Source organism: Schistocerca cancellata, chromosome 9 (assembly GCF_023864275.1).
Source record: "Schistocerca cancellata isolate TAMUIC-IGC-003103 chromosome 9, iqSchCanc2.1, whole genome shotgun sequence".
Classification (NCBI taxonomy): Eukaryota; Metazoa; Arthropoda; class Insecta; order Orthoptera; family Acrididae; genus Schistocerca; species Schistocerca cancellata.
Genome location: NC_064634.1, coordinates 385011697 through 385038421, shown reverse-complemented (window position 1 = coordinate 385038421; position 26725 = coordinate 385011697). Strand labels below are relative to the sequence as shown.

General features: G+C 42.3%; 1 protein-coding gene across 1 annotated transcript in view; it reads right to left on the bottom strand.

Annotated features, from left to right (window-relative positions):
• LOC126100360 (cellular tumor antigen p53-like) overlaps positions 1 to 26725 on the bottom strand; it is a 96579-nt gene that overhangs the window by 10916 nt on the left and 58938 nt on the right. The window contains exon 6 of the mRNA XM_049910970.1: positions 13090 to 13279. Within this exon, the coding sequence (XP_049766927.1) occupies positions 13090 to 13279 (190 nt within the window). The remainder of the gene's footprint in view (positions 1 to 13089; positions 13280 to 26725) is intronic.

The following is a 26725-nucleotide window of genomic DNA, read 5'->3' as shown; positions in this document are numbered from 1 at the left end:
TAGTTACCAAAACTCTCAAAAAGTTATTGGCCAATTTACTTCAAATTTTTATGTGATACTTTAAAAAATATTCTTGTAGACATAGGTTATCCATTTTTTGTAATATCCAAAATTATACAGATGGTACATCTCAGTGTGCATTACAAAAAAGTCTAATGAAATGTCGTATCAAGCTCTTCATTTTTGTATTTCTAAAAGGCAGATATCTGTAGGTTTGATAATAGATGAATTTCTGTTTACACTGTCAGCTGATGGCACTCAACCTTGCTTGTGTATTACCGACATCAATGCAGTGGTCAAAGAAAAGCAAAGGACGAACAAGAGCAAATGTAAACACTGGACACGTACAATGCGACACGGCGGCTAGGTACTACCAAAACAAGCAATGTAAGCAGCCATTGAGTTGCCAAGAATGAGTAATTCGTTTTCCATAAACAATGAATTAAGTACAACCAGGTGTTTTCTCTTTTACAACATCATCATAACCAAGATTGTGGTAGTAAAGAAAAGCTAACATCAAATAAAACGTGTTTCCCTTAGTACATGGTCAACCAACCACCACATAATTTTGTGTGTGTTAATTACAGTCAACAGTTTCCTCTTTTCACAACAACACCATAACAAAAACTAAATTCAGATTATTTTCCTTTTCTACAACAGTACCACAACAAAACACATTACTTTGTTTCCTGCTATACCAATACTACAATAAGTGTTCAAAATGTCCACCACTCAATTCGACACACGCTTCATTACAGCGAACCCAGTTTCATCGCACTTGTTCACACACATGCACATTTGTCTTTATGGCATTGGCAGCACTGAGACTCCTGTGCGTAGGTTTGTCCATACTATTTGTTTTCTGAGCATAAATAAGTTCCTTCATATGGCCCCAAAAGTAAAAATTCACTGGGTTTAAACCAGGGCTGCATGCTGCCCATTGACATGGACCAAAACATCCTATCCACTGTCCTGGAAAACTTCGCACTCTGTGACCAAAGTGTGATGGAGCACTATCATGCAAGAACTACGCATTATGACGTACGGCTAAATGGAATATTTTCTAAGACAGCTGGTAGCAATATTTCCTCGAGAAAGATTTGGTAATTGTTACCAGTCAATCATGCAGGTAAAACATAAGGTCCAATACTGTAATCATCAATTATACCCACCCATACATTTACGGAAAGCCGGCACTGAAAATGTGTTGCTACTACTTTGTGCAGATCATATACATTCCACGTGTGCATGTTATTTCGTTGTGAGTGAAACAAGCTTCATCTGCGATGAGTATTTTGTTTACAAAATCATGCAGTGCATTTTGTAACAAAAACCACTCTGAGTATTCTCGTCATGAAGGGAAGTCTTTCTCTTCCAAAGAGTGTATGTGTTGAATGTGGTAAGGTTGCGTATGCGCCTCTTTCAAAGTGTGATGAACAACAGTGTGCGGTACACCCACTTGGCGTGCAATGTTTCTAGTACTCTGAGCAGGATCTTTTTGGATGCGGTACAGAATTTGCTCCTCAGCTTCCAATAATGTTCTTCGCATTGTGGGCCTCTGCCTTTTGCACAGGGTAGTAAAGAGCCAGTATCTCTCATTCTATGCAAATTAAATACATACTCACAAGCAGTATTCTGTTGTGATTTACTTAATAATAAAACAAAAGCATATCAGAACAGACAATATGTTTCGTATACAGAATTAAAGATAAGGATAAGTACTGTATGAGTAGTTCTTGGGTGTCCAGCTGGATATGATCATTGAGTGCCGACAATATTTTGGCAAATAACCATTTTGCAATCATCAGTTGGTGCTGATGCAATGGTCTGTCTGCTCTCTGCCGTTAGTATTTATCCCTCGCGGGTACAGGTACGATTCCGTGTGTCGATGATGTGTGGCTTGTCCGGTGGTTGGGGAAGTGGAGGCTGCGATAGATGGTGGGGAGGGCCGCAGTATCTCTTTGGTGGCCGTGGCAGAGTGATTTCATGTACACTTGCTCTGTTGCTCCTTGATAGAGCATAGTATTGGTTCCCAGGGCTTACTGAGTTGGTAACCAGCAGCCCTGTTGACGAGGTTGTCTGTTATGCAATTTTCTATGGCCTCTCTGAAGTGAAGTCCCAGTAGTTATTCGAGGAGGCCAGTACTTCTGTCTCTTCATAATTTGCTGTGTATCCAGTGTTCATGTGATGTTCTACTATGGCAGATTGACTTGGTTGGCCTAGGTGGGTGCAGAGTTTGTGTTCTTTGGATCAATCTTTCACCATGCGAACTGTTACCCATCTTTCTCGACAACTACCCTTTCTTGATGTCCTGGTGCAGCACAGGTCAGATGGCTCGCTACGTCACAGAGAGTACTACAAGGCCACACACATTGACCTGTATCTACATGCTTCCTGCTGCCACCATCAGGTTCAGCTAACCAGAGTGCTTAACACTTGGCCGATCTTGGATGAACAGAACTATCAACAGAACTCAAACACATGGAGACTGTGTTCTGCAAAAATGGATATGGCAACTGCCAAATCCAAAGGGACTTCCAACAACAGAAGTGCAGTAGAAACCAAGATGAAGATTAAGCAGAAAAGAGAAAAAAGTCCTGACGTTTCTATGTTTTGCAGGCAATGTGTCATCCAAAACTGGGAGACTATTGAGGCAACTCAAGATCATTACAGTCTTCCGACCACTGGCTAAGACGCACACCTTACTAGGAATGGTGAAAGATGATCTCAGCCTCAAGGAAGCGAACATATACAAAATTCTGTGCGGCAGTGTGAAATCCTATATCGGCCAAACGGTTCGTACATGGGAGATTGATGCAAAGAACACCAACACTACACCTGCCTAGATCAACCAACCCAATCTGCCCTAGCAGAACATTGCATAAACACTGGACACACAGCGAATTATGATGAGAGAAAAGTACTGGTCCTGGTCCACAAATAACTACTGGGGCTGATCTTCAAAGAGGCCACAGAAATCCGCATAACAGACAATGCTATCAACAGGGACACTGGTCACCAACTCAGTACGGCTTGGGAACCAACACTGAGCTCTATCAAGGGGCAACAGTGCAAGCGGACATGAGATCATTTGGCCACGGCCGCCAAAGAGATACTGCAACCCTCCCCACCACCGAAGACGGTGTGTGCTGTTGGGACCCACGAGCGATTAATACTAGCAGCAGCACCACCTCATGATGGTGGAACGGTTATTCACTGAAATATCACGGGCATTCGATGACTGTATCAAGCTGGACATCCAAGAACCCTTCAAACAGCATATAGACTGGGAAGCATCAAATCAAATATAACTGTACTTTATTATGAATGAACTGCAAAATAACCAAGTAAGGGTAGAGAAGACAATGTGTTAGGAAAGTTAAGAGATCGCCACAAAGCAGCCAAATTTGGGCAGCCTAGTAGGACGTGGGCCACCACTAGGCAGGCATCACATTAGCAGTAAGGGGGTTCTCACGTTGGAGAATGTGGCTGTGGGTCAGCCAAGTGCAGCCAATCCATAGTTGACGAAGGACAAAAGATTACCTGCAGGAAGCACAAACGGGAGACATGGTTGTCTTATCCTTTATTGCCCTCAGTTTCTTTTGGGAGTCCTGAGCAGACCACACCATGTTCCACGCCTCTAACAACTGATAGCATAGAGTCAACCAAAGGTCCAGTTCTGAGACCCCCATTTCCAAAATCGGCATCCTAGTAATCAACTTTGTCAAGTGGTCGGTGTGTTCATTGCCTGAGGTCCCAACATGTCCAGAGGGCCAAACAAAAATGAGTGGCCATACAGCTTGATGACAGTCAAAAAGGAGATCCTGGATAGTCGTGACTAATGAGTGATGAAAGGTAGCACTGGTCTACAGCCTGAAGGCTGCTCAGGAAGTCACTGCAGATTAAAAGCATATTGCCAGTGCAAGAAGCACAGTTAAGGGCTCATTTGATGGCCACCAATTCAGTAGTGAAGGGAGTATAATTCACTGCACCTTGCATGCGTGTATGCAAAACCAGTCATCTGTTGAGCCATCAGTGAATACCACTTCCGAACCACAAAATGCATTGAGGACAGCCAAGAACAGGTGGTGAAACACTATTGGATCAATTGAATCTTTCGGTCCAAATGATAAATTCAGAGAGAACTGAGGTCAGGGATTTGAAAAGCTGCAAAGGGTAATGCAGCCTGCACGTCAGCTGATGTTACTGATGCAGTGAAGTGTATTATGCATAAGTTGGCCAAGATGAGGAAGCCATATCAGCTGAGTATCGAAGACCAGTCCTAAGAAGAAGTAAGTCTCTGCCACACTGAGTTACTGGTTGAGTTACAGCTCTGGTTGTGATGGTGACAGAAGTGCATGATGCGAGTCTTTGCACCTGAAAACTCAATGCCCTGGGTGAGGACCCATGAGTGTGCGTTTCAAATAGTGCCATACAGTCAGTGTTCAGCAACACCCACACTGGAGGAGCAACAGTAAAAGCAAAAACTGGCAGTATACAGGGAGGGGAATTGAAGACACCACAGCTGTTGCTAGACCATTGATGCCCATTAGAATGAGTGGAAAACTTAATACAGAGCCCTGCAGAACCCCATTCTCTTGGATATATGGAGTACCATGGGAAGCACCATCTCGAACCTGAAAAGTACATTGCGAGATGAAGTTCTGGCGAAAATCAGAAGTGGGCTTCAGAGGCCCCACTCATGTAAGGTAGCGAGGATGTTGTGTCACCAAGTGATGTCATAAGTCTTTTGTAGGTCGAAGAAGACAGCAATAAAGTGTCGACATTAGTCAAAATTGTGGTAGTCATAGTCAGAAAATGGTAATTGATGAATACTGCTTATGATGCTGGAGAACCGGAGTGCAATCTCTAATGGCTTTGGCGATGTCCACCCTTCCAACAGGGGGTCAGAATGACAGTGAAGGTAAAAGCATCCCAGTCGGTACTGTGCAGATCCCATCTGGGTGGCGCCCAGGGGAGTGATGCTGAGGGAGGGACAGGAAGATTGGGAAGCAGCTGCTACCACACAGTATGGCAGAATCAAGGCAAACCAAATTATCAGCAATGGAACGACCTTGGCAAAAATTGCCCTGGGATGGAGCCAAAAGACCCTGAGACTCAAGGAGCCAACACAGCTGCTGGCTCACCATGTGTTTCAGCAACTTACAGGAAACATTAATGCGACTAACTCGGCGACAGCTGTCCTTTTCTAGGGAGTACTTACCTGGTTTCAGTACTGGGACGATTGTGCTTTCTCACCATTTAAATGGGAACTCAATCTTGCTCCAGATATGGTTCAAAATGGTAAGAAGATGATGCTGGCAATCCAGTGATAGGTATCTGAGCGTTCAGTTGTGCACGCGATATGACCCTGGCGCTGCATCAGGGCAAAGGTCTAGGGCACTGAAGAATTCCCATTCACTGAATGGAACATTAAAGGGCTCCAGGTGGTGTGTAGTGAAAGATACATGCAATCGTTACATCTGCTGTTTAAGGACACAAAAGGCAGATTGACAGTTCTCAGACACAGAGGCTCAAGCATAATGCAGACCAAAATGTTCAGTTACAGCGTCTGAGCCAGTTAAAACAGCACTGTTCAAGAAAATTCCAACTACACCTGCACAAGCACCTGATTTTCGACCAAACCTGCGAAGGAGGCATATATGGTCTAATGGTTGAAGCATACCATTCCGAGCACTCTTGCTTAGGCACAGATCCTTTCAAAAGCAATGAGGTGCTCCATTGATGAATGCCGCTTATAGCACTGGAGAACCGGAGTGCAATCTCTAATGGTTTGGTGATGTCCAACCTTCCAACAGGGGGTCAGAATGACAGTGAAGGTAAAAGCATTCCAGTCGGCACTGTGGAGATCCCATCTGAGTAGCGCCCTGGGGAGCTGATGCTGACAGGAAGATTGGGTAGCAGCTGCTACCACACAGATCATCGTGGACCCCCCCCCCCTCCAGTGGATGGATGGGGAAAGATGAGAGCTGCAAATAGAAAGATGAACGGCTGAATAAGCACCATGTGCCACACTGAAGTGTGTGGAGGTACCAGTATTCAAGAGCCAGAGGTTGAGATCTGCCAATAAGTTTTCAATGTCTTTACCACAGCCAGGGATCGTGGTTCCATCCCACAAAGAGTTACTGGTACTGAAAGTTGCCCAAGATTGGGAAGGGTGGAGGGAACTGAGAAACCAATGCAGACAATATGGTCTGACGCACTCCAGCACTGTGATGGAGGTAAACAATACAGACCGTATACTCCTGAAATGCCCTTACCTAAACAGCCACAGTCTCCAAAGTTATATCAAGAGGCTATATATAGAGTCCAGAACATACGTGAAAACTCCATCCGACATCCAATCATAATCAACACCATTCTTAAAATAACCCCAGTAGTCACAAAGGCTCCACATTGCTGGGAACCAAAAGGTAAATGCAGAAAGCAGGGGAGAAGCATAAGAGATATAGTAGCTCAGGCAGATGGTGGAAAACACTACAATTCCACCAGAGGATTGTGCTGTCAGTATACCGTGAGAGCGTGAAGGCAACAAGGAGCCACGTTATGTTCCGTGGTCACCTGCTGCCACTTGTTAAGACATGATGTTATCAACAAATGTAAGATCTGAGAAACATTCTGTAGTGCAATCAGGAGCCTCAGGGGCCACTGGGATCACTGCTATGGCCACAAAAACAGAACATGTGGGATGCAGAGGCTTGGGGCCACTGGAGTTTATCTTGGAAGACTACTTCTTGTCTGTCTTCTCCTTAGTGTGCTTGGATGACTTCCCTGAATTAGTTTCATCGATTGAAGTAGATCATGAAGGCCTACGACCAGCAGCCTGTGGCTCCTTCAGCCACTGGCTGATAGCCAGTTACAGACTGGCAGAAACATTGGAGGGTTGGAAGGGAGTGTCCTGAGGGATCTCTTCCTGGCATGAGAAACTGAATGAGGGAGATGCGTCCCCAGGGATGGGGAGCCATTGCTCCCAAATTGTTTGTGGGGGAAACAGCAGGATGAGAGCTACCAATCATCAGGGGGGCTCACTGTGGGATGCATAATGGGGGAGAGTACGGTAAGCAGAGAGGGCAATGTCATCATAGCTGGGTGTACAACACTGTCAAGTGTGCAGGATATAGATTCTCACACTTTTTCTTGGCTTCTTGGTATGTCAGTGTGTCCCGAGTCCTGTAGTTTTTTCCTCTCTGAAAGACAGTGCATCACTCCACAGTTATGCAGATGGGACCACAGTTATGCAGATGGGAGGAGGAACACAAAGAATGTCTCTGTGAAACAGTTGTCCGCAATCCCTACAGACTGGGTTGCTATCACAACGTGAAGACAGATGCCTGAATTTCATACATTTGAAGCATTGCTTAGTGGGGGAAGGGAACATACAGTTTTGTGTCACACTGATATAGCACCTGGATGTTTTCAGTCAATGAATCGTCCTCAAAGGCCAAGATGAAGGCCCCAGTAGCAAGCCTATTGTCCTCTGGCCCCCTATGGACACAATGTACAAAGTGTATATCCTATCGGTCGAAGTTGGCTCATAGCTCATCATCGTCCTACAAGAGGTCACAATGGAAAATGATGCCATGAACCATGCTTCAACTATTATGGGGAGTAATAGTCACCGAATGTTACCCAGCTTTTCACAAGCAAGCAACACCTGTGACTGGTCAGGGGATGCTGTTTTAATCAAAACTAATCCACTCTTCATTTTGGAGATGGCTGCAGCATCCCCAAATTTGTCCCCTGTAGTCCCTACAAAGAATAATGGCTTTGTGGGCAAAAAGGAATCCCCATCTGTCCTTGTAAAAACCAGATATTGGGGCGAGTATTTCTCTGCTTGTCACTTAGCCCTACATTCCTTCCATGGCACAGCCTGGGAAGCAAACATTTTAGGGTCATATAACTCTGTGTTGAATTAATTCTTTCCTTCTGAACAGACTGCTGGGACTATATGACCATCAACAGAAGAAAGTTTCATCCATTTCATATGCAACCGATGCGCCGCGGTGCCATCCACTCCAAACAGGGGCTCTCCCCATGGACATCACCCAGACTCAACAACGGCTACCTGGTCAGTATCCATTGCTTGGAGTCCATGTGCCCCAGTTGTGAAGAGCACATACTCCTTGGCATTCATGGGGAGGCTCCATCTCAGGCACCAATAGTGCAATCCCCTGCAGGGTCAGTGGGCTACCACCATGCAAGTCCTTGATGACACCCCCACAATAGGATGGTTACCATGCTGGGTTTTGTGCATACTATTATATTGGAAAGGAAGAGTTCTAAGGTGAAAAGGCATGAAGGTGGAACAGACACCACATTGGGCGACCTACCCTGCATGATTCGCACTTCTGACAAATTTGGAAAAGTGATCTCAGGTCAAACCCAACAATGGGGACTATTTATTTATTAATGCACAGGTGTAGAGTGTGACAGAAGTGAAATGGAAAACTAAGGTCCTTAAACATGTCACAGGCCCATGTGGGGTCTGCACCAGAAAGACCATTCGATGGAAAAGCAGAGGCAGAGAGGAACGAGACAGTGGAAGTATAGACTTGCAGCACAGAAATGGAAGTAGTGCTGCAAAGGCTGTGGACCCATGTTACCCAAGCACGAGTTGCAACCCCCCCCCCCCCCCCCCCCCCCTCCCTGGAGAGGAGAGTGTAGAGCTGCTTGGAGACAGGGTACAGTGACTAGGAACAGTCGGGAGGTTGAAGGCGTGGGAGGGGAGGCATGGGAGTGGAAAAGAAGAGAAGTAAAGGAGGGGGAAAATATTAGTGAGTGTGTTGGTGGAATAGAAGGCTGCGTAATGCAGAAGTGGGAACAGGAAAGAGTAGGTGGGTGAGGGACAGGGACTACCAAAGTTCAAGGCCAGAGGGGTTATAGGAATGTAGGATACACAGGGTGAACACAAAGTCTTGCCCTGATTATAACAATTTATTACAGAATAACCATTTGAAATCATCATTTGATGCCGTTACATAGGTTAGTGTTACTACTTTTTTTTTAAGACCACTTACGTTAGTAAACCTCAGTGTGTGTTCCCTTGGTAGCTCGGAGAATGTCGAAGTGCTATTCCAGTTCCTGCTTTTTCGTAACTTTGTTCTGTCACAGTACCCACAGCAGCTTGTATCCTAGCCTTCAGTTTGTCGATGCCAGCAACTGGTGTGACGAAGACTCTGTCCTCGATATAGCCCCAGAAAAAAAGTCAAGGGGCGTAATGTCTGGAGAGCAGGGTCAGGGGTCAGGGGTCAGGGGTCAGGGGTCAGGAAATCATGCACTATCAAAGTCCAGAGGGGGGGGGGGGGGGTGCTCCATCTTGCTGGAAAATTATCCATGGTTGATATTCTGTGGGACAATGAACTGTTGCAAAACGTCTAAGTAAATGTTAGCGGTAATGGATTTTTCCACGAAGAAAAACGGTCCAAAATCCTTGTTATGCATGAGGCCGCACCAAACGTTCACTTTTTCACTGCCTCGCTGTAACTGTACAGTAGCATGTGGAGACTCTGAACCTCATATATGGGCATTATGCCTATTTACCATTCCACTGACATGAAAGGTGGTTTCATTGGTTAAATCATATGCGATTTTAGTAATCCTTAGCGCCACCAATGCTGCTGAGAATCTCATTTGCAAATTCAGCACGTGTCAGCAAATCATTTGGTTGCAAGGTCTGCGTGGTTTGCACTTTGTAAGCATGCAACCTAAGCCTTTCATGAAGAATCTTCACCACACTTGCTTGCAGTATTTGAAGTTCATGAGATGCTTGAAGAGTTGGTTTAGACAGACTCGGCTGAAACGATTGCCAAACACGATCAACAGTTGCATCACTCACACAAGGCCTGCCACTTTGAGGATGATCTTCAACACTGCCTGTTTCATTAAACTTTGCATACCGTCGCTTTATTGATTTAACGTCAGGAGGCTGCATCCATGAGAAGCCTGAAATTTACGCTGAACACTGATGGGCGATTTCTTTTTGTGAAACCAAACCACACATCGCGCTTTCTCCTTCTTCAATGCCATTTCGCCAGCAACTAACGTGACCTAACAGACCGCATCGGTGTTGTGGAGCACTAGCGCCATCTATTGGTCACAACAACTAGTAACACTAACCTTTGTAACGGCATCAAATGTAACTTATTATGCCAAACAGTTATTCTGTTATAAATTTTGATAATCGGGGCAAGACTTTGTGCTCACCCTGTATTGCAGGGTGGTGGTAGGAAGGATCCAAATGGCAAACACTGTGAAGCGGTCACTGAAGTAAAGCATGTTGTGCTGAGCAGCATGCTTAGCAACTGGGTGGTCCAGCTGTCTCTTGACCACAGTTTATCGGTGACCCCTCATGTGGGCATATAGCATTTTTATTGTCAATCCTACACAGAGAGCAGCACAGTGGTTGCAATAGCACAGTGGTTGCAATTTAGTTTGTGAATCAGATGATTGCTTTCACAGGTAGCTCTGCCTGTGGTGGGATGGTTATGCTTGTGACTGGAATGGGGTAGGTAACGGTGGGAGGATGTGTGGGACAGGTCTTTGCATCTACATCTGGGAGGGCAGGGAGCAGGAGTGGTGTAGGGATGGGCAAGGATATTGTGTAGGTTCAGTAGTCGGCAGATTATCTCTGTGGAAGAGGTGGGAAGGATAATGGTAGGACATTGCTCACTGCACGGCAAAATGAGAGGTAGTTACAACACTGGTACAAAATGTGAGTCAGTTGTTCCAGTCCTGTCATACTGAGTCATGAGCGGAGTGCTCCTTTTTGGCTCTGAGCACTATGGGACTCAACATCTGAGGTCATCAGTCCCCTAGAACTTAGAACCACTTAAACCTAACTAACCCAAGGACATCACACACATCCATGCCCGAGGCAGGATTCGAACTTGTGACTGTAGCGGTCGTGCAGTTCCAGACTGGAGCGCCTAGAACCGCTCCTTTTTGGTTGGATGTGAAAATGTGGGAGGTGGTAGGTGACTACAGAGGCAAAGCATGGGAAATTTGTTTCTGTAGAGGGTTAGGAGGGTAATTTCAGTCTGTGAAGGGCATGGTAAAGACTCTTAGTATACATGGAGAGGGGCTGCTTGTCACTACAGATGTGACGGCCATGGGTGGCTAGGCTGTATGGAAGAGACTTCTTGGTATTGAATGAGTGGGAGCTGTCAAAGTACAGGTATTGCTGGTCACTGATAGGTTTTATAGGGATGAAGGCAACTGATAAAGCCAATTTTCAGGTGAAGGTCAACATCGGGGAAGGTGGCTTGCTTGGTAGAGGAGGGCCAGATGAAGTAAATGGGGGACAGGGGTGGAGGTGCTCAGTTTATGGAAGAACGTGGATTGGGTGTCCTCATCTTTGGTCCAGATCACAAAGACGTTACCAATGAATATGAGCCAGATGGAGATGGCCCATGAATAAGCTGGCCTAGGATGATGCCACGTGGATGCCCATTGCTGTACCATGGATTTGTTTGTAGGTGATGCCTTCAAAGATGAAGTAATTGTTGGTGAGGATATAGTTGGTCATGGTGACCACAAAGGAGGACTGCCACATGTCCTGTCTACATTGTGGCATAACTTAAAAATATTTATTTTCTGATTACAAATGTAAAAATATTCTCATACATAGTACATTTGGAAAATGAATCTGTGAATCTCTACAAAACTTCAACAAAGTAGCTTTTCTGTGTGAAACATTAAGTATGTTAGTAAATACAGTGTCCATGTCTGTCTATTGTCTTTCATCAAATGATTGGCTTTAACCATTTGCTCATTGTCTTCTATGATAGCATCATAGATAATCAGAGAGAGCTTACTAGTTGCAATCTCTGATTAGCTCACCATATAAACAGATCCACTAACTAGCTGTATTCCAGTAAAATGACTGACCCCTCCATTTGCTACAGTTGGGCTCTGCTTACTCATTGCCTCCTACAGCAGTATTTGAGCTAAGTGGAGGGAGCGCTTTGCTCAGAACTCCAACTCACTCAATGGTTAACTGGATCAGCTGGCCATCACTATTTCACATTTTAAGAGTCAGTAATTTTCTACTTGAAAGATATTCTAAAGTCCTCAAAAACAGAAATTTTGTTCTGGCACTTTACATTTTGATCCTTACCAATGATCTTCAACTTGAGTCTTATGCAGTACACAGCTATGGATCTTGGATGGACATTGTAAAGTAATACAGGGGTTTGTGATTTTTTGTTTAGTTCCTATTCAGATCAGGCCATCATGCCACTTGTCATTAAGAAGAAAAGGAAAATCCCACACTACCATTATACAGCTTAATGAGTGGCTTCACTTCTAGTAATGGTTACAATGAGACTGTAATGTAACTCTCAGTCTCAAATAGTACTGTAAAACATGATACACAAAACTAGTATACAACACAATATATATTTGATATTTGTAATCTATAGCTCCAACCTTTGCAGTGTCTTTTAGTTTTGCTGACTTACTTCTTAATGTTGATTCATTTTTAAGAGATTTTTCGTTCATTTAAAACTTCTGTCTAAAAACTGGCTAAACTGAAGTCAACTAATAATACACATTTTTGCAGTGCATTGTTCATGTCACTTAAATCTTATAATTTTCCTCAAAAGATTACAATTTTATGAAACACTGTATTTACTGTGGCAATAAATATGATTAAAAGATAAGTTTACATGAGAAAATGTCACTCATTTTAGTAAATGAACAAATTATTAAATTAAATGAACAAATAAATATTTGTAATTTTACCTGTAAAAAGAAGTGTCAACAAAGTACTGAGAATATAATTATGTTACTCAAAAAATGTCCAATTTTAGAAATGGCTTGGTCGCAAACTGCAACCAAGACATTTCCAAAACTGTATCATGCGGCAAATCTGAATGTTCGCTTGCCTCAAACATGGAAGAATTTCTCAATCAAGTGTTGCAAATGGGAATACTTTAAAGGTGATTGCATACAGTGGTCATGTTTGGATAGGATCCTTTTCAGCTTTGTCCACATTGATCTCACCAAGGTATCAGATATATTTTCTTTAATATTCATTCAATTATAAAATAATCGAATTAAAGTATTTACCTTGACAACCACGCCTGTTCCTGGCTCAGTCTTCAAAATTTTTTTTTGAGGTTCCTTTGTTTCTGTTTTCAAAGCCCTCTTTGTACTTTGTACTTTTTCTCCATTTGTTTTCCCCTCTTCTTTATCTTTATCACGTTTTGGGCAGCTACAGACACGTACATTCATGAACTGTCGCCCCAGGACTTCTCCCCTATAAAGGAAGGTTGAGTTAAAAAGAGCTATAAATTAATAGATATTCCATATAAACTCCCGAAAAAAATGTAACTTCCTCTCTCTCTCTCTCTCGCACACACACACACACACACACACACACACACACACACACAATTCTTAAGCTAACACTTTGGATACATAGCACATGAAGCAACTAAAATGCTGTATAAAACATAAATAGGCCAATGAAATAAAGTGCTAACTGTTGAATTTGCAAGGATTTTAGTGTGATCACATTATCTGTTGTGTTTTCAAATGGACCACATGCTGGTAACTAGTAGTTCCATTTGTATCACTAGAAGGAACTGTCTGCTATATAAATTGTTTTGCCTCATTGTATTTACGTCCTTGTCTTTGAATTTGACCGAAACATAGCTTACAAGAAATCAAAATGAAGATCTTGTGGATTAGCACTTTCTTCCACTGTCTTATGTTTGTGACTGGCAGGTAACTAGATGAACCAGACATTTAGAAATACACTAAAAAAAGTCCTGCCCTAAATGATCAGGATGAGTTTAGGCAACAGGTAAACTTTCAGAACATGTTCTGCACTCGGCTTGTCATCAGCTAAAGCCAACAAGACCCTGGGGAAATTTACAGCTTCTTTCATCAAAAAATAAACCATACACAATAAAAAGGAACACAATAAGCAATGCATCTTAATAGAATGTCCACACCTCAGTAAAGAATATACAAATAAAAGATACTTGCAACAGGGGACAGTGTCTTTTTTGAAGCTGGTCTAAAGCCCTTTTGATACACACCAGTAACCATGAGAAAGCATACCAGGGCTAGCGTAATGCTCTCATTACTCAAAGTTTGTTCTTGTACTCTTCACGACTGTCTGACTAACAGTGAGGTAAGAGCTGTCGAGGAGATGATGTACTGTGCCACAGGACGTTCTCTACAAACTTCCTTAATGGTTATAACAACTTCTTTGTTCCTGTAGAGTGCAATGTACCCTGAGACCCAGCAGATGCGATAACCTTCTCCTGCTTTTGTAACAATGAACTGGAGAAATAAATGGTGTTCAAAACTCTGTCGAACACAGCTGTTGGAATTCAGTGCTGCTAACAGAACATTATTAGAGTTCTTCCTGATTATACTTAGAAATGTAGCAAGCAGATACTGTCAGCCTCCTTACTTCTTGATTATACTTAGAAATGTAGCAAGCAGATTCTGTCAGTCTCCTCAATTCGCCAATTACGTACTCTAAACAACGTAATACAAGGGACATTCAATAATTAAAGAGACAAATATTGATGTAGGAATGAAACATTTGTAGAGTTTTGTACTTTCATGACTTTAGACTGACATCACTGTGATGGACTGAGAACAGCTGATGGATAAAAGTTGCTTTGTTTATAACTCAACATAGCATTTAATGGAGGTATGTCCAATTGATGTTTCCACATTAGTTCGCAAGCATTCAGTGATACTGTTTTTGCTTTTTGAAAGTGAAAAATCAGCTAAAATCTTTTCTCAGACGATTTTATAGTACAGCAAAAGTTGTTTGAAGTGCAGAAATTTTAATAAGTGGGTAGAAAAGTTAAAACATGGCCAAACCTCAGTGACTGATGAGCAGAGGACTGTCCTTTTTGCTATTTCCTGGTATACTCTACTTTCTAAAGTCAGAGAAATGAGTTGCCACGATGGATAACGTTGTGAAGAAATGTATTCCCAGAAATGGTGACAAAAGACGGAATTTAAAAACGCAACATGTGAACGCTGCATTTTATGTAAAAGGAAAAACATGACGATGATGGTAGCAATGACTACTCAACAAGCAGAAAAGCAGCTGGACTTTGGATACTTCTCAATAATGACAAAGTGTTTCTTTTTTGGCTTAGTTTTTAAACAAGGTCCTACCAAACTGAGGCCTTAACCACCCGTAACACGGAGATGTTCATTGCTTGAAAGTTTTTAAAAATGTATTTGATTCAAAGTCAGTGATACAAGTGCCAAGAAGTTCTCTTGGTCTCAATCGTCACTGAGGTCACGAGAATGGAAATGAAGAGATGACTGGCCCAAAACGTTTTTGTTTTGTTGACTCTCTTAAAACTGTTGCAAAGGAAGTCTGTAACCTTGTTGAGGCTAACACTGATGAGTGTTTAGCATCTACTTATCAGCAGCTATATTTCACTTAAAAAAATAAAATAAAAAAAGAAAGAAAAAAAAAGAAGCTGTTATTCATTAACAAAGAATTTCAGACATCAGTTAAAATATTTGACTTAAAAGAAAATGAACAGCAACAAGGAATGACCATCATATATAGTGGACATCAGTTTGGAAATCTGCAAACGGAGCTTTAGCACTACTGTGTAATATCTCCAAGAATAATTTAGAAACCATTCTATTAGAACCAGTGACGCTTCTATGAGTTACATATATCATACAATATCAAAGACAAAAGCTGTAAGCAAAAGCAAGAAGTGATTCTCCAAATAAAAGACTAGATAATTTCATTAGAAACACAGTAAAAGAAGAGAGGCTGAGTGTGTTAGCTATGTGCAAAAAAAATCTTTTGAATGGGCATGGGCACGGGCTGAAGGAGAGGATGGCTCAAAGAACACATATTAATGATGTTATGAGAGGTAGAATACTCTCATGATTATGTCAACAATTCCAGCAGACAGGAAAGGTGTCCAGGTGCTACAGTACGGGACGTCCACAGTGTACAACACCACAAGAAGACGGATATCTCACCATCAGTGCCTGCAGACGGCCGCGAAGTACTGCAGGTAGCCTTACTCGGGACCTTACCACAGCCACTGGAACAGTTGTCGCCAGACACACAGTCTACAGACAACTGAACAGACATTGTTCATTCGCCCGGAGACCTGCAAGGCGCATTCCACTGACCCCTGGTCACAGGAGAGCCTGTAAAGCTTCGTGTCAAAAACACAGTACATGGTCATTGGAACAGTGGTCCCAGGTTATGTTCACGGACGAGTCTTAGACTAAGGGTTGTACTGTGTACAGCACATAGAGGCTCTGAAGGGCATTGAGAGAATCGGAGCATATGAAAGGTCCATGTTGATGGATGTACTGGGTGGCATAATGACAGGCAAAGAGCCCTGCTGTAAATACTGAGCAGTGTTCTAAAAGCTGATACCAAAATGGTCAGTGCCAATGATGAAGGCACACCCGACATCACGGCCGATCTTACAGCCATCGGTGTACATGGACGTGCTGACACTCAATTGCGTGCAAAGGTTGAGAAACTTACTGTGATAAATTGAATCCAAAATAGTTTCCTTAGGAAGCGAATGAAGTCCAAGATGAATACAGGTGGTAACACAAAGCCATGGTGGTGAAGGGTTCACATCCATCGGGAACGTGGCTGGTAGTGTGAAGATAAGGTGCCAGAGTAGAAGCTGAAAGCGAATTCCAGGAGATAACAGAAGAGGGATGCACCCCATACTGGCGGTCAAGAAAGTCATCGAAAAAGGAGGTGCATGATGGGTGGCTAGGCATGGCAGATGAACGGCATGTGTATCTGCTGGGGAGAACATCATGCTGGTGTGACAGCAGCAGTTCGGTGGATTCTGCATAGAAACTCTAGTTCAGCAGCTTTTGCATAGGAACTCTCAACTAGGCTTGTGTAAAAGGCACCAGTGGCCAAACACATTCCATGATAGTCAATTGTATTAAGACAGCTTAAGATGGATGAATGTGCAGATGGATAAACAAAACACCCACAGTCTAGTTTCAAATGGTACAAATGTATGAGGGTGGTCCAATCCGCTTCGCAGGAAGTACCACTTAGTACATGTAGGCCATCGAGAGACCAGGTACAGTGTGTGGCCAGATAAGACCCTTGGCAGGACCAAGCCCCAGGACTTTCATAGTTTCAGTGAACGGAAGAGCAACGGGCCCAACTTGTAAAGATGGAGGAAGAAACCCATTGCGGCACCTGAAAATCATACAAACAGTTTGTCAGTAGACAAGCTAAAGCAATTGACAATATTCCCTGAGTAAAGATGATCGAGACATCGTTGAAGGTGAGACAAGTCCATAGAGAACTGCAAAAGATCACAAAGTCGTCAATGGAAAGAGAGCTGGAAATGCCTGGCAGGAGAAAGGCCATAATAGGGTTAATGACTATAGCAAAGAGCATGACACTTAGGATGCAGCCTTTAGGCACCCCGTTCTCCTGGATGAAGATGACCGACAAGTCCGAATCCACAAGTACATCGAAAAATCGGTCTTTTACAAATTCCTGAAGGACATCAGGCAGGTGGTTTCGGAAGCCCCATATGTATACAATATGGAGCATACCTATACCCCAACAGTTATTGTTGTCAAAAAACATGGCCATAATCTGGTATTTCTGAAGAAAACCATTCATGAAGTGAGTTGACAAAGTGACGAGATGGCCAACTTGTGACGAAGCAATCTGGGATATTTTTACTTCCCCTCTTGTTTTGCCATCTGCCTCCTCAAATTAGTTTTTTCACTTTTAACTAATTAACAGTAACATACGTGAGTATAATCTGCATTTTCATAAAAGAGAAAGAATACCAGATCTAATTTTGTGCTTTATGTATGGAATTGAGTCTATAATTTATTTTTACTATTATTAGTCAGTATGTTTCATTATAGGGTGAAATTAGTAATTGTTTCATAACTTAAATTCTATTGTTGACATAACAACAAATATAAATTCTGTACTAAGTATAAACATTAGGAGGAACAACTAATAGTATTCTTTAAGTATTTATTTTGCTGTATTCGAAAACATGTTAGCAAAACCAGCCCTTAATTAATTCCAATTCCATTGCAAAAAACTCCCCCACGATTTCCAGCACCTCTGATGGTGTGCTCCTTCCAACGGGTGGCCCCTTAGAGGAGGGGGGCCCTCACCTGCCTTAGGTGACTGTTTACACTCAGGTGACACCTCCCAAAGTCCTGACAAGAGGGACCAATTGGCAATTTGGGAAGATCAAAGCTCATGCAATCACCCCTCCCTGGGCCTGGCTTGTACCTTGGGGTACATGCAAAACCTAACTGTCCACCTAGGGCTGGGAATTACGCATTGCCCAGTCACATATCAAGCTTCAAACGCGCGGTTCAGCCTTCAGGAGCATACATGGAAGAAGAAGAACCAAATAGGAACCTCAAACGCTGAAGCAGAGGAAAGATATGAGATAGAGAATGAAGAAAGAATGAAAAAACAGACGTGGGACTGTTCTGATGTCAGGCTACTAAAATTTCAGAAAAATTTCCAAAAACATCCCAGACATGTTCCCCAAGGGAGGGGAAAAAGAATAGGAGGAGGATAGGTGTGCAGCACAGAAAGGGAAATGATTCTGCAATGGCTGGGGCCATATGGTAGCCAAGCACGAATTCACCAGAGTGGTAAGCCCCCTGAGGGCTCGATGATGATATAACCCTCTGCCCATATAGTTTTACCACTGTAGCGTAACATATCACGTTGGTGAAGTGAGTACATTTACTCCCACTAGTTATATTTGTTGCTGATAATAGAAAAAGTTTACACAGTCTGAATAAAAGAAACAAAAATAATTTTCATGCAGACTTTGCTTTCTAGTTTACAGTTCAGAGTTGTTATGCAACAACATAACTTGGTACTTCACATTAGGAGTGCTCCAAGTGGTGTATGCAGTTCCTGTTTCCCATAAGTATTACTTTTGCAGGGCATACAGTATTAAAAAGAAGCACCTGTGTGCTTACAGAAACTGGCAACACAGAGATGTAAAAATTGATTATATTAGTTTATGTTGTCCAAAGTGAAATCTTATTGGTAGAAATTATAAAATACTACTACACAAACTATTTGCTAACTAAAGTTGTCACCGAGCTTAAACACATCAATATGTTATAACTTCAACCGATTACCTCTGCTCCCAGCATCCTCCATGGAAAGTGTCACATTATATTGTGAATTATTATTATTATTATTATTATCGGTGTTTTGCCCTTAAAGAGTGCAGTTAGACTAAAGTACATGGCCAATTCCTTTTGCTGCCTTCCTTGCTGCCCAAACTTCCCTCATTCGCTTGCTGTGTTTCTGTTTCTGGTCCTCTGTCCATGCTTCTCGTCGGCTTTGTGTCTTCGGCTTCATCTTGGTTGCCCATATTTCTTTCATCTTCTGGCTGTGATCTTGTTTGTGTTAATTGGTCCACTTAACGCCTGTTCGATGGTCACAGTGTATCTCATGTAGTTTACTTTTCTTAATGATGTTTCTGAATTTTGTTCTGTCATTTATCATGTCCGGTGTGATGTTGAGTTGGTTCAGGTTGTTTTTTACCTCTGCCACCCATTTGTTGTTTCTAGTGGTTACCCAGTCAAAGATCCGTTTTGGTCAGTCTGTGAGATGGCATTCTGTATAGGTGTAAATAGAATTGTAGTCTGTGTTTTCTAATCATTTCTGTGATAGTCTCCGTACGTTTGTATAGTTCCTCTGTAGGTTTCTTGATCGATATTCCATTGTTGTTAGTTGCACCAAATATTTTTCTAAGTATTTTCCATTCTACTTTTCTAGTTGTCTGATATGTGTATGTCCAAGGATTAGAGTGGTCTCTGCTGCATACAGTGCAATGGTATGGTAAAGATTGGTATAATGTCTACTGCCATACACTGCAAAGTGGCTTGCAGCAAGTGTGTGTGTGTGTGTGTGTGTGTGTGTGTGTGTGTGTGTGTGTGTGTGTGTGTGGGCGCGCGCGCACGCGTATGTCGGTGTGCATGGACAATGATTTACATATAGTTGAGGTATAGTGCTCAACACATTATTTGCAAGTAAGAATACAGAGTCTCAATGCGTTGACACTCAGTGGCATTAATGGTAACATCCAGTTCAATATGGATGTACAAAAAGGCAACACAGTGCCCTTCCTCGAAGTCCTTATCCAGCGCTAACAAAATGGAGCCTTGGCCACAGCATCTAAAGAAAAACTGACCAAAAGTGATCTGTACTTGCATGTCATCAATCACCACCACCCAGCACAGAAGTGCACTGTGCTACTAACATTGGTACATGATGCATGAATGAAATCAGACGCTGATAACCTGCCCCTTTAGCTGAACCACCTAAGCAAGGTCTTCATTCTTGCCATTCTGCAGCTCCATATCGTGCAAGGTAAGCAGCCTGCTTAAAAGACACAGGATGAAATCAATCTTCAGGCTTCTGACAAAAATCTTAAAATTATTGAGACCAGTTAAAGATGCAGCATGTCTGAACTCCTGGGGTCTACAATACACCTTGTGAGTGTGGCCAGGCTTACACTGGACAAACAGTAAGCACTGTGGAACAATGCAGGAAGAAACATGAGAGGTTTTATTGCCTACTCTACCCCGAGAAATCAGTTTTAGCTGAGTATGTTTTAGAAAACAGTCACTGGATAAAATCTGATGAAACATCCATTGTGCTTTGCACTAACAGCTTCTGTGACTGTGTAATTAAAGACTGCATTGAAATAAAAATCACCAATGACACCCTAAATAGAGATGGTGGACTGCAGCTCAGCACGGCTTGGGATCCAGCAACTGCATGGCTGAAGCGGGCACAATAAACACAGAGTCAACGTATGCCCACACGTGGCTATGCTGCAAGCACCAGTCATAGCCAGCAGCAAATATAATAAGGGGTGTACCAGCAGCCCACTGGCACTCATATCACTTGACAGCAGCCAAGGAGTGCTTGGCTGATAGCTCGTGCAATTTTAATCACTTGATGCAGCCGGAAACTTCAAAAGTTTTTATTCGCACTGTTTGTATGTCTGTCTAATCTACACTTCATTTTTATGATAAATGCTTGTCTTTCCTTGTATCACTTTCAGTTGAAATATGAGCAAAGACATAAAAGGTATCTCTTCTATACACAGAGTTAATCAACCTGGAGTGAGAACTGGAATGCTGACATAAGATGGGGGCAAGAATACGGCTGTGGAGAACGAGTACAGGAAGGAAGGCACACGATGAAGCAGGGCACACGGTGAATGAAAATTACTCATGGAGTAATGTAATGCTCAACCACAGGGTTAACAATTTCAGAATAAAAACTCAAACAATAATGTCCACATGTGGGAAAGCATGATGGACAGATCAACACAATATGTAACAGACAAGTGAAATATATTACATACTGAGTACCAAAATGTGAGAGCAGTGAGAGGTGGAAAAACTTATTGCAGGATGAGAGAAAGAATGATGCCAGGGAACTAAGGTTTGCAGAAGAATGTAGGTATTTAAAAACAATGAGACTGAGCCAATATGTACATAACAAATTAAAATGAAATTCCATAATAAAATTTTCTTTTTTTTTTTTTTAAATACTGTCTTTTACAGAAGGCATGACTGCTAAGTATGATAATTTTTTGTACTTTATTTTTAAGTATTGGCATGAAGGACATCAAAGTGTTTCAGATGTGGTGCTATAGGAGGATGTTGAAAATTAGTGGATGGATACAATGGGAAAACAGAAGGTTCTCTGCAAGACTGACAAGGACACAAAAGTATGGAAAACAATGACAAGAGGAAACAGGATGATAAAACGCGTGTAAAGATATAATGCAATAATAAAAGAACATGTATAAAGATACACAGGAATGGCTTCCATGGTACTTGAAGAAGCTACAGAGGTTATAAACGGTAGGGGAACACAAGAGATTGAAATATATTCAATAAATAATTGAATAGTACTATTCTGAGATGAAGAGGCTGGAAAAGGACAGAATTTGTGGTCAGCCACAACAAACCTGTCAGAAGACTGATGAAAATGTAATAAAAAAGGGTTTGGGGGTAATATTTAGAATCTATCTCTGGAACTACTGCCCAACCATTCTGTCTCCTTGTAAATTTAAAACTGCCAAACATTTCATAACTGATCATCCTATTTCTATTTTTCAGATACTAATTGCTCACAGAATCAAAAGAAAGAGATTTTAGCTTTGTCAGTTTCCACCAAATGAAATTTGTTTCTTTTCTTGATTACCTCCCTTTGTCTTGATCCTTCTCCAAAAGTTCCAATAAATGCTGGAGTACTGCTCATCCCTTGTTCCTTTTTTCGTGTTGTTCTTTCATCTCCTAAAGGAAACCTTCTAAAAACATCTGGACAAACTAAATTTTGGAAAGTTGTTTTTGTTTGCTTATTTATTAAATGTGGCTCAGAGGCTAACTAGATAAGACAAGAGAAGAGTATCAAGCAAGCAAGAGAGAAAGAAGCAAAAAGAGTGTTGGCAGAGGAGAGAAAAAAGTGGATGGAACAGTGAACCTGAATGATGGAGGAGGATAGTGAAGGTTCAAAAAAGGTGTTTATGGGATGATTAGAGGAGATACGATACGATAGATTATGCCCGAATGGAGAACAAAAGTGGTCAAGATGTAGAGAACAAGGAGGAACCCAAGAATATGTGGAAGGAGTATTTTGAAGAACTCCTGAACCTGAATGGAGACCTGAATGAGGAGGAACAAGCTGAGAAGAAAAAAAGAGGAGGGACAGCAAATAGAAAAAGACCTTACATGGGGAAAGATGGAATAGGCATTGAGCAAGATGAAGGGAGGGAAGTCACCAGGTCTGGATGAGCTAAGTGTAGAGATGGTGAGAGCAGTGGGAGAGATGGGGATACAATGGCTATATCATCATCATCATCATCATCATCATTTAAGGCTGATTATGCCTTTCAGCGTTCAGTCTGGAGCATAGCCCCCTTATAAAGTTCCTCCATGATCCCTATTCAGTGCTAACATTGGTGCCTCTTCTGATGTTAAACCTATTACTTCAAAATCATTCTTAACCGAATCCAGGTACCTTCCCCTAGGTCTACCCCGACTCCTCCTGCCCTCTACTGCTGAACCAATGAGTCTCTTGGGTAACCTTACTTCTCCCATGCGTGTAAGATGACCCCACCATCTAAGCCTGTCCGCCCTGACTGCTACATCTATAGAGTTCACTCCCAGTTTTTCTTTGAGTTCCTCATTGTGGACACCCTCCTGCCATTGTTCCCATCTACTAGTACCTGCAATCATCCTAGCTACTTTCATATCCGTTACCTCAACCTTAGTGATAAGGTACCCTGAATCCACCCAGCTTTCGCTCCCATACAACAAAGTTGGTCGAAAGATTGAACGGTGCACAGATAACTTAGTCTTGGTACTGACTTCCTTCTTGCAGAAGAGAGTAGATCGTAGCTGAGCACTCACTGCATTAGCTTTGCTACACCTCACTTCCAATTCTTTCACTATGTTGCCATCCTGTGAGAATATGCATCCTAAGTACTTGAAACTGTCCACCTGTTCTAACTATGTTCCTCCTATTTGGCACTCAATCCGTTTATATATCTTTTCCACTGACATTACTTTCGTTTTGGAGATGCTAATATTCATACCATAGTCCTTACATTTCTGATCTAGCTCTGAAATATTACTTTGCAAACTTTCAATCGAATCTGCCATCACAACTAAGTCATCCGCATATGCAAGACTGCTTATTTTGTGTTCACACATCTTAATCTCACCCAGCCAGTCTATTGTTTTCAACATATGATCCATATATAATATGAACGACAGTGGAGACAGGTTGCAGCCTTGTCTTACCCCTGAAACTACTCTGAACCACGAACTCAATTTACTGTCAACTCTAACTGCTGCCTGACTATCCATGTAAAGACCTTTAATTGCTTGCAAAAGTTTGCCTCCTATTCTATAATCTCGTAGAACAGACAATAACTTCCTCCTAGGAACCCAGTCATATGCCTTTTCTAGATCTATAAAGCATAGATACAATTCCCTGTTCCACTCATAACACTTCTCCATTATTTGCCGTAAGCTAAAGATCTGGTCCTGACAAACTCTAAGAGGTCTAAACCCACACTGATTTTCATCCAATTGGTCCTCAACTAATACTCGCACTTTCCTTTCAACAATACCTGAGAAGATTTTACCCACAACGCTGATTAAAGAGATACCTCTGTAGTTGTTACAATCTATTCTGTTTCCATGTTTAAAGATTGGTGTGATTACTGCTTTTGTCCAGTCTGATGGAACCTGTCCCGACTCCCAGACCATTTCAATTATCCTGTGTAGCCATTTAAGACCTGACATTCCACTGTATTTGATGAGTTCCGACTTAATTTAATCCACCCCAGCTGCTTTATTGCACTGCAATCTATTGACCATTTTCTCCACTTCCTCAAATGTGATCCTACTTCCATCATCATTCCTATCCCATTCTACCTCGAAATCTGAAACATTACTGATCGTATTTTCACCTACACTGAGCAACTCTTCAAAATATTCCCTCCATCTGCCCAAAATATCCACAGGGTTCACCAGCAGTTTTCCTGACCTGTCCAAAATACTTGTCATTTCCTTCTTACCTCCTTTTCAAAGACTGCTAATTACACTCCAGAATGGTTTTCCAGCAGCTTGACCCATAGTCTCCAACCTGTTTCCAAAGTCTTCCCAAGATTTCTTCTTGGATGCTGCAATTATCTGTTTGGCTTTGTTTCTTTCTTCAACATAACTTTCTCTGTCTACCTGAGTTCTAGTAAGTAGCCATTTTTGATACGCCTTCTTTTTCCTTTTACAGGCTGCCTTGACTGTGTCATTCCACCAAGCTGTTTGCTTCATCCTACTTTTACACGCTACTGTTCCAAGAAATTCTTTAGCCACTTCTAGTACCGTGTCCCTGTACCTTGTCCATTCCTTTTCCGATGACTGTAATTGACTACATTCAACTAACTGGTACCTTTCTGAGATCGCTGTTATGTACTTGTGCCTGATTTCCTTATTCTGAAGTTTCTCCACTCTTATCCTCCTACATATGGACCTGACCTCCTGCACTTTTGGCCTCACAATCCCAATTTCACTGCAGATTAAATAATGATCAGTGTCATCAAAGAATCCCCTGAATACACGTGTGTCCCTCACAGCCTTCCTGAACTCCTGATCTGTTATTATATAGTCAATGGCAGATCTGGTTCCCCTGCCTTCCCAAGTATACCAGTGAATGTTCTTATGTTTAAAAAAGGAGTTTGTGATTACTAAGCCCATACTGGCACAGAGAGCCAAGAGTTGTTTCCTGTTCCTGTTGGCCTCTCCAAATTTACCCATAACCTTTTCGCCCTTCTGTTTGATTTCCAATCCTGGCATTAAAATCACCCGTGTGCAGAACACTGTCCTTGTCCTTTACTCTAACAACTACATCACTGAGTGCCTCATAAAAACTATCCATCTTATCTTGATCTGTCCCTCCACAATGCGAATATACTGACATAATCCTAATTTTCTTGCTAGACACTGTCAAATCTATCCACATCAGTCGTTCGTTTACATACCTTATTGCAACTACGCTGGGTTCCACTTCTTTCCTGATGTAAAGCCCTACACCCCATTGTACTATTCCTGCTTTAACTCCTGACAGGTAGACCTTGTATTCTCCCACTTCCTCTTCTTTCTCACCCCTTACCCAAATGTCACTAACAGCTAAAACGTCCAGCCCCATCTTACTTGCAGCCTCTGCCAGCTCTACCTTCTTCCCAGAGTAGCCCCCATTGATATTAATAGCTCCCCATCTCATTACCATTTGTTTGCCAAGTCGTATCTTAGGAGTCCCTGGTTTGTCAGTTAGAGGTGGGACTCCGTCACCTCCAAAGGTCCGAGGCATTTTGCTCTGATTGTTGCCAGCATCATATTTAAAGTACCAGGGAAGCAGGTTGCTAGCCTTACTTGCCCCGAGTCCCATTGGGTTTTACCTCTAACGGTTGAGGGACTAACCGGTGGATTTGGTAGCCTTTGCCGTACGAGCACAAAGGTGACCACGACTCAGAATATGTCCGAGATGCCCAGCCTTATTCCAAAGTAACTGGTATCCCGACTGTGGGGACCACTTACTTGGCCACTCATACGTTGCCCGTGGTTCATGAACTAGGACATGACTACAGGAACCTACACAATCGACTAATAAAAAATTGTGTGGAGACAGAAGATGATCCCAGAAGATTGGAAGAAGGGAATAATTGTCCCGATCTTTCACAAGGGGAACAGAAAAGAATGCAAGAACTATCGGGGGATAACAATGATGAGTCATTGTGCAAAGACTTTTGAAAAAATTTTGGAAGCATGAATTCGGGCAAAATTAGAAGGAAGGATGAGAGAAGAGAAACATGGCTTCAGGACAGGAAGGTCCACGGTGGATATAATTTTTGCTGTAAGACAACTGCAAAAACAGCATTATGAATATGGAATAGGTCCGCTCATGACCTTCTTGGACATTGAAAAAGTGGATGATAGCGTATGCAGAAGCAAAGTGCAGAAAGCCCTGGAGAACAGAGGAGTAGCAAAACAGATTTGGAGGATAAGGGAAATGTACCACGGAAGTGTGAGCTGTGTGAAAGTGGAAGGAGAGAGATCAGCTTGGACTGAACAGAAGAATGGCTTGAGACAGGGAAGTGCACTTTCA